The sequence below is a fragment of the Cornus florida genome, unplaced genomic scaffold, assembly GCF_030987335.1.
Source record: "Cornus florida cultivar Cherokee Brave unplaced genomic scaffold, ASM3098733v1 CherokeeBrave_3.0.0_Hap2_Chr04, whole genome shotgun sequence".
Taxonomy (NCBI): Eukaryota; Viridiplantae; Streptophyta; class Magnoliopsida; order Cornales; family Cornaceae; genus Cornus; species Cornus florida.
Genome location: NW_026775574.1, coordinates 96,048,952 through 96,064,498, shown reverse-complemented (window position 1 = coordinate 96,064,498; position 15,547 = coordinate 96,048,952). Strand labels below are relative to the sequence as shown.

At 32.6% G+C, this 15,547-nt stretch overlaps 1 protein-coding gene and 1 long non-coding RNA gene across 18 annotated transcripts; both read right to left on the bottom strand.

Annotated features, from left to right (window-relative positions):
• Positions 1-3,137: 3,137 nt before the first annotated feature.
• On the bottom strand, positions 3,138-3,945 carry LOC132302349 (heat shock 22 kDa protein, mitochondrial-like). The gene is made up of 2 exons (XM_059799187.1): positions 3,753-3,945; positions 3,138-3,652 (listed from the first exon to the last, which is right to left on the bottom strand). Exons 1-2 carry the CDS (start codon positions 3,916-3,918, stop codon positions 3,270-3,272), a joined length of 549 nt encoding a protein of 182 aa, XP_059655170.1. The 5' UTR covers positions 3,919-3,945; the 3' UTR covers positions 3,138-3,269.
• Positions 3,946-4,923: 978 nt separating this feature from the next.
• LOC132304048 (uncharacterized) lies at positions 4,924-9,770 on the bottom strand. 17 transcript variants are annotated; one of them, XR_009481486.1, is made up of 11 exons: positions 9,577-9,769; positions 9,354-9,462; positions 8,384-8,452; positions 8,191-8,236; positions 8,032-8,103; positions 7,794-7,865; positions 7,598-7,666; positions 7,435-7,506; positions 7,270-7,341; positions 5,555-7,182; positions 4,924-5,324 (listed from the first exon to the last, which is right to left on the bottom strand). It is a non-coding gene; the product is annotated as an uncharacterized LOC132304048 (long non-coding RNA). The 17 variants fall into 17 exon arrangements; XR_009481488.1 differs by having other exon boundaries at positions 8,032-8,094; XR_009481492.1 differs by having other exon boundaries at positions 5,555-5,611; positions 5,735-5,843; positions 7,111-7,182; positions 8,032-8,452; positions 9,577-9,765.
• Between the last annotated feature and the right edge of the window lie 5,777 nt (positions 9,771-15,547).

The following is a 15,547-nucleotide window of genomic DNA, read 5'->3' as shown; positions in this document are numbered from 1 at the left end:
AACCCAAAATCTTCAAATTTTACACCATTGGAGCTGCTCTTAATTTTGAATCACACTGGTACTTTCACCTATGACGTGGCCACAAGTGTACAGAAACTGTGTGAAACCTTATTATAGTTAAATTGCTTATTTTCATCTAAAGTTTGACACACGGTTTAAATTTTTTTTCCCCTCTGATTTAGGCCATCAAATTCGATATTATTCATTCCTATTCAGGATTTTTTCTTGTTTCAAATTATCACGAAATCATATTACAAATTCATACATTGGGGTGGGTTCGATTAAAACCCGGTAGGGCTGCAACTTGGGCTAGTTCAACCCAACCCAGTCCGAACCCAACCTCAACCTGAAGCGAGTTGGATTAGGTCAACCCGAATTAAACTCAACATGGGTTATGATCATAACCCGGACCAAATATTTTCGGACGGGTTGGGTCGGGTTGACGGGTTGAGTTTTTAAAATTTTTTTTCTCATAAATTTATATATAATATAATATATTATATAATATAAATAGATTATTATAATATATTATAATAAACAAAATCGTATATATTTATTGATAATTGTTTTATATAATATATAATTATATATATAATATAATATAATATAATATAATATATATATATATAATATTATATATTAAAACAAAATATCTTTAGGGCAAATCACTTCAGCCTCCCCTGTCGCCTCCATCTCCATTATCTCTGAACCCCTTCTCTCTCTTTCTCTTTCTCTCTCTCTCTCCTCCAACTGCAAATTACTAAATCTACAAGAATCAGAAGTTCAAAACCCATATATTTCAGTTTTACCTATCTGTCTGCAAGAATCAAAAGTTCAAAACCCACATCGGCATATCATTTCAGATTGTTCAAAAAATCAAAACCCATATCTTTCAGTTTCCATCGCCCGCTGTTCCAGTTCAGGTTCGCCGTGCGCAAGCTTCAGCTGCTGTCTCTCAACTCTCAAGCTTACCCCGCTCTCTCTGTTTGGAAAAAAGGAATTTCATTTCCTCTTCGTCGACAAATTACAAGTTGCAGAAAGTGGGAAGATTTGTATTGACAACGGATCTGGTGATATTCTCATCTCTCCGGCGGAGGTCGCCGTCTCTGGAGGCGTTCTTGGCACCGGTGGATCTCGCCGCTGTCTCTCAACTCTCAAGCGGCAAAGAGAGAGAGAAAAAAAAATGAAGACAGATGAGAGAGAAAGGAGAAAAAAAAAAAAAAAAAAATTGGGTTTCGGGTTGTGTTCGGGTTGAGCCCGGGTCCAACCCGAATATGCCTGGATTTTGACAAAACCCAACCTGAACATGAACCCGATTTGTGAATTTAAAACCCAATTTTAAAAATTACGGGTTGGGCTGGGCTAACCCGCCTAAGTTACAGCCCTACCCAGAGGGTCGATTTGCCCCTTTTATCTAATGCCTCTCTTAATATTTCTTTCGTTTCATTTTTACTTTCCAAAATTTTTTGATTTCTTATAAATAAATAAATAAGCCTTCTTCAATTAAATTCTAATTTTTTTTCCCACATTTCTCTAATATTTGTTTTTTGTTTTTTTTTGGGCCTTTTTTTGGCTTTTTTTTTTTTTTTTGTTTTGTTTTCCACTTCTTAAAATTCCATTGTTCTTTTTATTTCTACTCTTCTTATTTAAGTCAATATATGTAATTTCATGTATAACTTCAAAATAGGAATATAAGTCCATGACAATGTAATTGTATTAAGTGAAAATATTATTTATCGGTGGAAGCGAGTGTCTGAGTGAATTACTTTTAACTTTCAAAAAATATACATATACACATATATGCTAAAAAATTGTTTCAATTTTCAATTTTCTAAAAACTCATTTATAAAAATATCTATTCGTAGAGAATTATCTTTTATTATTCTCTAAAAACTATTTTCAAACTTACAAACCAAGCATGCTCCAAACTTTTTAAAATTTAATACATTCGTTATTTATTATCAAGCTTCTAAACTTTTATACTTAAATTTATAATACTGAATTAAAGAATAACAAACCATTATATTTATTGTCAAAGCAATTATTCAGATAAAAAGTTATTTACTACTTTCTAAGTTGTACATTACCCTAAATGCGTGACAAATTTTACATGATAAGGAAAATGGTGAGATCGATTTTATTTTATTTTATTATTATATATTTTTTTTGTTAATTTTATAGTATTATCCAAAATTAACAAAAATAAACATTTAACAGTTTAATACACACACAATCTAAATATTTAATAGAGTAAAATGTACAGTGAAAGGCCTTTGGCCCAAACCAACCTAAAAATACTTGGGAAACAGAGAGAAGCCCAAACTCTCCAAATTTCAAAAACCCAAAGACTACTTACTAGTTTTTTTCACTTCTTGACCAATGCTGAAAGTGGTGAGAGGAGCCTCGTTAGTTACATACATATATATATATATATATATATATATATACACACACACAGTGTTTTCACTAGATTGGTGCGTTGCTTGCAGGGCGGAGATTGTTGGGTAATTATTTGGTTAAATTATTTTGAGGTCAGAATCTCTGAACCAGGAAGCAGAATTTGACTCAGACAAAAATGAGATATTATTGCAAATTTTAATTTAATTATTTGATGAAAATAGAAAGAATTCAAAGAAACCACTGACATTGCAGTGTTGAGGTAATTAATGACATTAGGTAACATACATGCAAAATGGAATTTTTAGGCCATACAGGCCATAGGACATGGGGCACAGCCCAATAGGTCAAAGGGTCTGATTATATTCCATGTTGGTCATCACCCATGAGCCACTAATTTATTTTAATTTTTTTTTTAAAGAAAAAGAAAAATTATTGAAACTCTTTTTTACTCCTTCAATTATGTGAAGAGAAAAATATTGATATTTTTAATGACTAATTGATGTTAAAGCTAAAGATAACGGAGTTTAACAAACGGTTCAGACTTCCGTTAACTAATCCCCTGCCTCTTTGAAATAGAGAACACAAAGCGCATGTTGGCCATCATCCTTGTTTCTCGGTCACCACCATCACCAGCGACCACCATTGCTAACCAACCTTCTCTTTGTTTCAGACTCTCCAAATTTCACACACACAAACACACACATAAAATAACAGAAATATTAAACAAGCTAAAGTAATAGTAATAAAAGCATCCCTTGAAATTCAAGTACTTATACCATAATGTTCAATTCATTAACCACAAAAAAACAAGTTAAGCCCTAGATAAAAGCTCCATCAAAGCTCAAGAACCATACGAAGCGAATCAAAGCTCAGTTGTTGACTATGACGTTGATGACGTCCTCTCTTTCTTCAAGCTTGAGCTTGGGAATGACGAGCTTGAGAACACCGTTCCTCATCTGAGCCTCGATCTGGTCCATCTTGTAGTACTCGCCTTCTGGAATAGGGATTGACCCAAAGTACTTCCTCGAACCTTCTTCTTCATCGTCGATGTCTTCATCGGAAACAGCTCCATCAACACCGTCTTCCACTTCTTCAGCTTTGATGTGGAGAAAGTGGGTTGCAGCCCAAACCCTCAGATATGCCTTGGAAATACCAGGCAAATCCACCTTCGCCATAAACGAGTCCTCTCTGTCTTTCACCACATAAGGGACCAACCTTCCTTTGGCTAAGAATGGGTTCTTCAATGAACAACCTGTACTCATTCAAATTCAAATTTATATACATACAACAAGTTATTATATATATGTGCGTTTGTGTGTGTGTTTATATATAGTTATATAGTAGTATAGTACCTTTGAGGATTGGGGCTTCGAAGTAGTCGGAATCGGAGTCTGATGCTGTAATCAATGGAGAAATGGTGCCAGCTGATGGGTGGAGATGAGAGGCGGAACGAGCGAATGAAATGGTCGAGGAGAAGGGTTTCATGAAGGGGGTGGCGAGAAGGGTAGAGAACGCCATTGTTGAACTCTGAAGCTTTTGCTGTGAGAGTAGTAAAGGAGAGATATGAGAGGAGGTCTTACTGTATGCTACAGTATAGATTGGTTGGCAAAGGTAAAGGTAGCAACGTGTCACCTAAGGATTGGCTGATTGTTTTCTTTAGCAGCTGACTATCATGTTTTCACGAGTATGTCTGTCTCAGTCCTCTGCCGTTGGATGTCAATCCAAATTCTTATGAAAGTTATATATATATATACACACACACACACATATATATATATATATATGCTAGAATCAAATACAAAAATGGATTAATTACACTCACATCTTTTGAGGTTTGTCTTATTGACAGTTAGATGAAATTTTAGCCATTTTTTTACATTGACACTCCCTCTCAATTTTCCAATTAGAAAAGGGTGTGAAATGTCTAGATTACCCCTTATTATTTAATTAATTTCTATTATAAAATATCAAATCAATTAATTTACTTAAATGCCCATCTTTATAGTATGAATCTTCGCAAGAGTAATGCTTGGGTCCTGCCTTATCAGGATAAGAGCACTACAAGAAATTAGGGTTTTAGTGACAGTCAAGACCGTCCCAAAAAGCCCCAAAACCGTCACTAATGATCAAATCCGTCCGTCACTAATTAGAGCGTCGCAAAAGATTTTTAGGTACCGAAAAAATTAACTGTCACCAAAAAACTCAAGCTTTAGGGACGGGCTTACTGTCCCAAATAATACTGTCACTAAAATTTATTAGGGACGGTATTTACCGTCCCCAATGCTTTATTTTTTTAATTTTTTTATTATTTTTGTGACAGTTTGAAACTGTCCCTAATGCTTTATTTATTTAATTATTATAATTATTGGTATGCTGAATTTTGTGTTTTTGCGTTTTTTTTTTTTTTTTGTCAAGTTTTTTTTATAACAAATTAGAAATCCAAATATTCAGCATAAGAGAGACGGAAATAAACCATTAATTATCATAATAAAATGTTTACAACATAATATAATTAGCCAAATATTCAACAAAACATACCAACTCAAATAATCCATTAACCAAAAAGATTACACAATATTAACTAAATATTCAACTACAATGCTAAAATGTCTTTAATATTCAATTGACTAAAGAGAAGACAATCATATTAGTTATTCAGGTGGTTATGGTAATGGTGCTGAATGCCGCTGAAAGATGAACAACTAAGCTTCCTTTCATAAGATGATTATACTTGCAATCAAATCAATATTTGCATCTTCCAGTGCTAATGAAATATCGGCATCCAGGTTGATCAGGTCACTCAGGTAGAAGAACTGATGTAGACAACATATGCAACTATCCACGGGAACCTGAATCACCTTGATTCTTGGAGTTGTAAATAACATTGGGTCCAAGAACACTGCTAGAAGATGGCTCATACTTCACTGATTGACATTGTAAACATGAATTAGAAATACAATAAATGACACTTAATTTAACTAAAAAAAAAGCCTCCACCCCAACTAATTGCAGTAAGTGATAATTTTGTAAACTTCCAGAGATAATTGACCAAACCATCCCCAATATATAATGTAATAATGAAACATATAGTGTCCTTTTACATCAAAATTGTTAAAGAAGACATAAGTATATTTCTAAATAGGTAGATCCTTACTGACTCGCTGGCGTAGACAAGAACCATGAAAAGAACTGCAACAATCCATTTTTACAGCTGGAAAATAACCAAATTAAGATAAACTAAGTCCCCCAATTGAATTACAAATAAACACAACCTCATCATTCATTTAAATTAGGATCTTATGAATTTGACAGAAGTAATCAAAATTCACCAGACCTGAGTTAATCATGAAGTAATGATCTTTAGTCAAGAACATATATTTGTCAGTCTAAAGTGGTGAAGGTTGTCATTGTAGCCTTGAAAAAGGACATTTTGTGATTGGACCCTATAAGTAGCAAAACACCAGAGAGATAATATTGCTATTCCAGATCACAATATTTAACTTTCCAAGCCCTCAAATCAGAGTAAACACGAATTTCTCTTTAAATGTAGGATTATTGCCTCCAATTATTTTTTAAAAACCAAATCAAATTGAATAGTTGTGTATAAGAATTAACCAGTAGAAAAATTCAAGAAACAACACAATATAGATCTAAATATACATATATAGAAAGAGAGAAAGGGAGAGATAAGAAACATATGCAAACATAGGGATCTTGCCTCAAAATCCACTTTGTCTATTTCAATAAGCAATCTCATTCACTTGAGGAATAAAAACATCTGTCCTTGTCCTTGTCCTTGTGCTTTGGTGCTTAACGAGCAAAGACCAATATAGTCTCATTACAAATTGAATAGTTGTATAGAGAGAGAAAGTGGATATTGTTAGATCCATAGTCAAAGGGTACAAAGAATTACTTAAAATGAGGAACTGCTACCATTCCAATGAGAAGTACTTAAAAATGAGGAACTACTACCATTCCAATGGAGAATGATGCTATATAAATCTGGTCTCATTGAGAAGAAAGATAAGATACACATAAAGATGAATCAAACATCTGGATCATACAAAAAATTTCACAAGGTAAATTGTAGAAGTGCTGGTACTCCAAAAATTGCCAATAATGTGACTCATCGAAACAATAAATTTTGATCCAAATTTAATAAAAAAAAACATGGAACACGATCAAATTTAAGTGAAATATAAACAGAACTTAAACATTAAGAACCGAAGGGACCAGCAAAGAAAAATATAAATGAAGGCTCCAAGATAACTTTGTATTGTCTAATGTTGAAGCAATTGTCAAGTTGACGAAAGTACAAACAATTCTTTTTCTGGAAAGAAGTACTAAGAGTTTTGCTTACATATGTAAAATTAAAGAATAAAGATAGTTGAGTAAACTTAAACTTATTTAATAAATACACAAGTCCACTTGCCATATTATTTTTTATTGTGCCAAAAGTTCATCAAACTAAAGCACATATATAATAGGAAACATTTCATTTAATAATACTATATAACATCACTCAATTGTTTTAAAGGTACCCATATGTTCAATAACACAAGGAAGACAACAAAAATATAGAGAATATATATTTAAATTCTACTACTGTTTTAGTAAGCTTTTGAGCTATCAAACAAGAGATAAGTATGTGATCAAAACGCTTTTTAAGAAAATGAGAGACATGAAAATGGAGAATGGAAAAAAACTAACAAGGTTTTCAAATTTGTCATTGTTCCAAGATAATCAGGTATCTGTCCCATAATATTGCAGCTCCTTAATATCCTGCGATGCAATCAAATATATATCATTCCAAAACACCAAGAAGATATTAATATATTCCATAAGAGAATATAGAAGTTTTCTACGTACAGTGTCTTCAGGTTTTTCATATTACTAAGAGGTGGAAAAGCTGTTTCACTTCCACTCAAGTCACTGAATCTCCTGCATTTGTTTTTATTTATCAAAGAATAAACATAAATTAGATATTTTCTTATATAAAAGGGTAAAGCTATGAGATTATAAGAATTTACTAACAAGTCAGACAAATTTTCCAAGAGAGAAATTCCAGAAGGAATTGGCCCATCCAAACCACTAGCCTGAATCATCCTGTCATAATTTTGTTTAAATGAACGGTTAAATAGAGAACATCTTCCAAAGAAAAATTGAAATATCAAAACAAGTAAAGTAAAAATCTTACAAGTTTTGGAGTTTTGTCCAGTTTTGGATGAAATTGGGTATCTTTCCTTTAAAGTTGTTGTTGCTAATCCTATTGCAATGTGTAAAAAAAGAAAAAAAAAAAAAGAAAAAAAAAAATAGAAGAACAATTAATTCTAAAAATAAGAAATAAATAAGTATTTAGAAAAACAAAAAATAAACCAACTTTTGACACTTACAAGTCCTTCAAAGTGGTCAGATTTGCAAGTGTTCTCGGCAACTCCCCAGTAAAATAATTTGAGCTTAGGAGTCTTCAAGAACAAAAATTAATTAAGCCAATGGTCAATTGACCTCAAATTTCAAATTGAACCCTCAAACGTATTACCAATTTTTTTTAAAAAAATAAAATTACACATTCATAAAGTACACAGACAAAACTAACACCATAAAATCAAAAAACAGATAAAAGGGTTTTACATTTTCTCCAAGTTGGGACGATTCCCAAGCTCTAGAGGAATACCTCCAGAAAGCTGATTGTCCCTGAGGACTCTAAAAATACCAAAATTAAAATCATAAAAGCATAATTTTATATCAAATGTACCTAAATGTGAAAGAAATTGGTTATCTAAATCTTACAAGTTTCCGAGTCTGGTTATGTTTCCAAATTCTTTTGGGATTGAACCTGTTAATCGATTTCCAAGGAGAGAGCGGCAACAAAACCATCATGTCATATATTTGTTAGAACAAGAGAAGTTTCAATATGGATGTGTGTGTTTGTGTATAACATATATATATATATACACACAGAGAGGGGGCAGTTGATACATACATGTTCACTAGTTGTATGGAACCCCATTCTGGAGGAATAGTACCGTTAAGGTAGTTGCGAGTAAGGTCACTATATGAATGAGTGTACGTACAACAATTTGAGAATTGAGATTGAGTAGCACTCAAATGTGTAATTAACAAGAAAAGATGAGGGCATTGCGGGATTCATAAAGTAATAGATTAAAATAATCAAGCAAGTAAACCATGTAACAAAATGAATGTATCAGAATCAAAATGTTGTCATGATGTGTGCACACACACACATAAAGAGGCAGGGTTTGGAAAACTTGATGGTAATATGTAATATATCTAGTTTAGCATTTTATTCCACCATAAATTAACAAGAAAATTGTTGGTCCTTCTATAAGCTTGTTGTTCCATAGAGAAAAATGACAACAGACCCATAGAAGGCTAGATTAAAAATTGCTTTGTTTTATACCATCTTACTTTTCTATTATCAAGTGAAAATCAATGGAATATGACATGTTAGTATTTATTTAAGAGCTACATAATACATTGATTTACTTTTGTTAATTCTGTTCTTTTAACCCCTAATTTTTTAATTCATTTTTCAAAGGTTACCAGTACCAAATGGCTCTGAATTTCTTCTTTGAACATTTCAAATTCAAAAATATATTTAAGCCCTTAAATTATATATATTCACCTTTCACAATCAACAAAAAAAAGTGATGAAATAACAATAAATGAATTAGATGAAAAAAATCTCAAGCTATTAACTTCCCAACCTTTAATTCAAGAACGATGATGTGATATTAATTAATTAATTAATCCTGAAATAATAGCAAAGATAAACTTGTTGACCAGACCTGACATTTTCTTTTATTCAAATTACTCTAAAATAAACAAAATAACAAAAACCTAAAGAATATAAAAATAATATTAAGCGAAGTACAAAAAATAATAATAAAGCAAAAAAAAAAAAAAAAAAAACTGCCGAAAATTTTGATTACCAAAATGGAATATGAAAGAAACTGAGAGCAACTTTAATTGTATTTTCTCCCAAGCTTCATCTGCCAAAGTTTACCCTAGAAGAGAACAGATCTGATGCATATGATCAAACTGTAAAAAAGAGAAACAAAAAGAAAAAAAAATTCTCTGTGCGTGAACAAAAAGAAATAAAAAAATAAAAAATAATAATAAAAACTCGATCAGTAAGTGAAGAAGGACACAAACCCGGACGATCTGTTGAGCTTGAGGAAAGAGTGATTATAAAGAGAAAGGGAGGCGTCCTGCGAACTATGAGGGAAGACGAACTAGAAGAGTGCTGGTAGAGAGAGAGGCCTCCGGTGGAGTACAGAGTGATTGTACCAAGAGAGAGGCATCTGTGGGATGTTCTAGAGAGAGAAGACTGAGATTGGGAATTGGGTAAAAGTATACAAATAAGCCAAAACGACAACGTCTGACCATTAATTTTTCTTTTCCCAAAAAGTAAAAATATATATATATATTTTGACACGCATATCGTCGAAGGAAGGGCGCTAAACTTTCCCCCAAAAAAAATTTGCTGCGAGCGTTTACGTGTACCGTCACCAAAAGGAGGGTCTTTCGAGACGGGGTTTTGGACTGTCATTAAAGGGCTGTCACTAATGTTGCAGTGGCTTTTTAGGGATGGTAACTTTACCATTCCAAAAGGCTATTTTGATAATTTTTTTATTAAAAAAAATTATAATTTCACTAAAAATGGCGCTAAGTTTTGCCGCCACCAGATTGGAGGGTTTTTTATATTTTTTTTGGTCTTTTAGGGACAGACAGGTTGGACTGTCACCAAAAAGTATGTCTTTAGTGACAGTAATTAAAGTCCGTCCCTAAAAATAGGGTCTTTAGGGACTGTTTTTTGTACTGTCCCTAAAGGTCTGTCACTAATAACCATTTTCCTTGTAGTGAGAATTGTCCTCCAAACTGACGTTGCCCAATAAAAATTTGCCACATCTCCGTTCCATTAAAAAATATAAAACATGGGTTGTACCCATTTAACTGACCCATTTTAGTTTCTCTTTCCTTGTTTGCTCATGAATCAGAAAAGTAAAGCCATGGAGATGATAAAAAAATTGTTTTCTTTGAGTCTTTGGATGTCGAGGGATTGGGTTGATTGGTGGAGGTGGGTTTTGATGAATTGGGGATAGAAGATCATAGATTGCCATGATTTGCAGACACATCTGTATTGCAGTATATTTAGAACGAGGAGTCTAGAGAGTATGTTGATTAAGATTTTGTCTGTATGCCTATGCGATTCAACTGTTTGTTAGGGTTTTGTTTTACTTTCCATGACTAATTTCTTCAATTCTAAACTAATGTACTATATTTTTATTAGGGTTTATGTTTACTCTTGTTTCTCTCTCTCCTTGTTTCTCTATCCTCCTTGTTTGCTCATGAATCAGAAAAGTAAAGCCATGGAGATGATAAAAAAATTGTTTTCTTTGAAGTCTAAAGAAATCCAGAAACTAGTTTAGGATGCTTTTATTTATTTATTTATTATTATTATTTTTTTTCTGCATCAGAGGATTTCTCATGCATTTTTCTATACATTATTGTTTCATTTTAATAATTTATATTTTGTAAATAATTTTTACTCCAGATAATGTGTATTACACTTTTCATTTTGCCCAAGACATCAAACTAAAGACATAAATTTGCATCACAAAAAAAGCCAAACCAATAGAGAAAGATAAATAGAGTACATGATAGCAAATACAATAAACCAAGACTAAGCCTCTAAAATTGCAGCAAATCAATAGAGCAAATGAGCGAAAATGTCTTTTGATTAAAATAAGTTATCTGCATAATTACACCAACACTTAAGCCGAACCAATAGAGAAAAATAAACAGAGTACATGGTATATCAAATACAATAAACCAATACTTAAGCCTCTAAAATTGCAGCAAATCAACAGAGCAAAAGAGCGAAAATGTCTATTTGATTGAAATAAGTTATCTTCATAATGACACCAACACTTCAGCAAATCCTATCCCAACAAGTTATCTTGACATAAGTTGTTGCTTTTTCTGTGCTTTGTGGAAGGTTACTGTAATGTTTCATAGATTCCTACAAGCATTGTAAAATAATAATAATGAGAAAGTTAATATAAATAAAGGGTCTATAGCAAATTGAGTGGCTGAAGTATTGCTTACCTGAAGTAATTGTGTGTAATTCATATTGGATAGCCAATTTTTATTAGAGTTCATCACTAACTGCATTCCTGAAGGCATTCCATGGGCAATATGATACAAGTTCTGTGAACACAGATTTTAAAAGAGAAATCATGTTGTAGGAAAAAGTATGGCTAGAAACCAAAATTTATCAAATGTAAAGAGAAACATAGAAAGACAAATCAAAAGTATATTACTGGAGTCAAATTATCAAATGTTTGCTGAACAACTCCATGTCCAGCTCCAGCTTGTTGCTCTTATAAATTATAAGCACTGGAAACCGGTACCTAAAATATGTAGTGAAGGTAAAAGAAAATAAGTACAATAAAAATAACACATTTAATTAATTTACAAGTTATGTGAACATAAATTTTAAAAGAGAAATCATGTTGTAGGAAAAGGTATGGGTAGAAACCAAAATTTATCAAATGTAGAGAGAAACATAGAAAGACAAATCAAAAGTGTATTACTTGAGTCAAATTATCAAATGTCTGCTGAACAACTCCATGTCCAGCTCCAGCTTGTTGCTCTTGTAAATTATAAGCACTGGAAATCGGCGCCTAAAATATGTAGTGAGAATAAAAGAAAACAAGTACAATAAAAATAACACATTTAATTAATTTACAAGTTCTGTGAACACAAATTTTAAAAGAGAAATCATGTTGTAGGTAAAAGTTATGGGTAGAAACCGAAATTTATCAAATGTAGAGAAAAACATAGAAAGACAAATCAAAAGTGTATTACTTAAGTCAAATTATCAAATGTTTGCTGAACAACTCCATGTCCAGCTCCAACTTGTTGCTCTTGTAAATTATAAGTACTGGAAATCGGCTCCTAAAATATGTAGTGAAAAAAAAAAAAAAAAAAGTACAATAAAAATAACACATTTAATTAATTTACAAAGTTTCAAAGCAAACTTGTGTGGCATTTTGTTGTCTTGACTAAACTTTGGTGGTTTTGGGAGACGATTTTATTTTCGTCGTTCAAGGGCGCTTAATAGTCGACTATGTGGGCATCCAACTGTGGCTTTTCTTTTAACCCCGATCGGTACACAATCATTTCGTGGAGCTATCATTTCACCTTCCTCATTTTGACAAACTGAACTTTCAGCACTGCTTAAGAAAATTTCTTTCTTCATCTCCTCTAAGCCATTAAGCAACACAAGAGCATGCTCATTTGCATATGCATATAATTTCTTGTGTTCTGAGGCTAAAGATGAAATTTCACGAAAATTTCAACACAAATGGTTGTAGTGCTTTCCCACAGACACCGTAGGACTGTCACTGGCTGCAATTCCATGATAGTTGGTGATAGTCCTTGCTTTTGCATCTCTTGTCCATCGTTTCATAATATATTGAGATGAAATCCTTTTTATATTTTTCTTATCCAACACTTTCAATTCATGGACACATAAAATTCCAATAAAAGTGAACTTCATACAACTACAAGTGATTGTTTGTGTTGGAGCATCAAATTTAACCACATGTTCTTGAGATTTTCCGACACAAGATACTTTGTATTCAACTTTTGACCCTTCCTTAGCCATGTTGTATATATTGTAATCACCCAACCTCATATACTCTTTCTGAAACAATTTGAAAATTTTTGGAGCATAAATTTCTACCCCATGACGTAAAGTATCCACATTAGTTAACAAATCAGGCATGTTTTGCATCATCTTGAAATCTGTAAATAGCTCTTCGTATCAACGATCATTCAAAACCCTCTCATAATGCTCCAAGAAACGCAAAAGATTAAGCTTTGGCTTTAAGTAATTCTTCAACACACTATTCATGCTCTCACTACGTTGACTAGCTTTCATGTCAGTAGTGAAAGTGTGTCGTCCATAAACCATTGCCCATTTTTCTCTTACTTCAAATAACTATTTCAACCATTTATTCTCTTTGAGACTATATTTATCCAATATACTTTTCCATGCCAATAGCCATTTATCTTCATCTTCATAATCGTACACACGGTTGCCAAAATCATAAGCAAATTGGCTTGATGCATGAAATACATAGCTCAGATTCTTCGTGGCATTTTGATAAATATGCCAAACACATATCCTATGTTGAGATTCAAAAAATACTTATGATATTGCTTTAGCCATTGCAGCAGATTAATCTATAAGAATCGTCTTAGGCTGTTTTTCAGACATTGCACCATGGAAAGTCTCAAACAACCACTTAAATGATGCAGTGGTTTCATCATAAAGTAAAACTGCAGCAAATAAGATTGTTTGCTTATGATGATTCACCCTAATAAATGGTGCAAAAGGTCGACCATATTCATTTGTCCGATAAGTAGTGTCAAAACACACAACATCTCCAAAGAGTCCATAATCACTAACTGAGCGTGAATCCGCCCAAAAAATATTAGTAATCATATCATCCACATCAAGTTATAGTGAGTAAATATATGATGGATCCCTCAGCTGAATATTATGAAAATACTCTAATATAGTTCCAGCATCTCTTTTTTCCATTGCCATATTTCGCTTTTTTTGTATGTAATTTCGGTAATCCTTATTTAGAAACCAAGATTCTCTCTCCCCCCAACTTCTCTGCTCATCAACTCCATAGTTGATTTTATTGGTAATCCCGACCTGTCTGCATCTTCAGCATGTGCTTTTTGAGCCTTAGAAATACTTCGATTAACTCTCAACATATGTTTTGTAGGGGTTCTAACCAAGTCATGATTATGACTTTTGTTCAATAACACAGCCTTGAATTTTCCATTATTTTGAAGTAGACATGTCATTTGAGCCTCACAACCAACTCTAGTTATGAGTTGATGGTAGGAAGTATTCTTCTATTTTTTCTTCTTTTACCTTCTTTTGAACAACAAAAGTTAACCCTAGTAATAATCCCATTTCTATTTTTCCTGTGATGATTTCTCCTTACATCGAAACCAAGTTTACCACTATAGTTGAGGGAGAACTGGTATGTGCCCTCATCTGAACTAAACTCCATTCCAAATTCTAGTCCATCCTTTTTTTCTTGAATTTCTTTTTTTGAGGAACACTCATTAGGAGGAGAAGGGCAATCATCTTCCATATCAACTTTACAATTATTCAATGGCTCATTGCTTAAGCATATGTAATCCATCTCCTGCATTAGTCACTGAATACAGATTTTTTTTTTTTTTGAACATAATTAAGCTTGAATTAAACTCATTTTGAACAAAAATTCAACAATACCCATATTTGATTTAAGCTTTTTGAAAGCAGAAAAAATAATTTGCATTGAAAAATATAATGTTTGAACATACTTGCTTCAAAAAATGCCAATCAATCCTTGCTAAAACTAGAACACTGTCTGAAATCAATGGGTTGCTTCCTAGAGTTTGGATTTGTGAATGGAAGCAACAATGTAAAACGGAGATCTGAGCATGATGTGAGAGAAACAAAACAACGGTAAAATTTTCAGATCAAAGCAAGGGTAAATTTATAACCTTCAAGGAAAGAACACGAATTCATTGTAATGCATAAACGAAAAAATAAAAATTAAAAAAAAAAAAAAAAAATCCTCAGGCTGACGTTTTCTTTAACCATATTATGTCATTCCTCACCGATTTTCTTTTCTGACTAATTCTAGGTCATATTCGTATATATAAATATATGCATATAATTTATACACAACTATAAAGTATATATGATTGTTTTGATGACAGATTTGGGTAACAGGCAAAGGTTGGGAGAATAATTAAATTGAAGGGTGAGGATGTGTTTTCAGAAAGGGAAATTGAATCATCATCATCAAATTCATGTGAATTGCAGAAGTAGATATAAAATACCTAGTTCTGTAGGGACAATTGGTTGCCTTGCTCCGAGATTAGGGTTTTTCTTCTGCTTTTCTTCTTTTCATGTCTCTTAGTGTTGAGTTTTACAGTTTCACTCCTTTCTCTTCTTACATTTTAAGCATCTCCATTGTTATTCTACAAACTTTGCAAATTGCATCATCTCCGATTTATTTTTCTAATTTGTGAGCCTCCG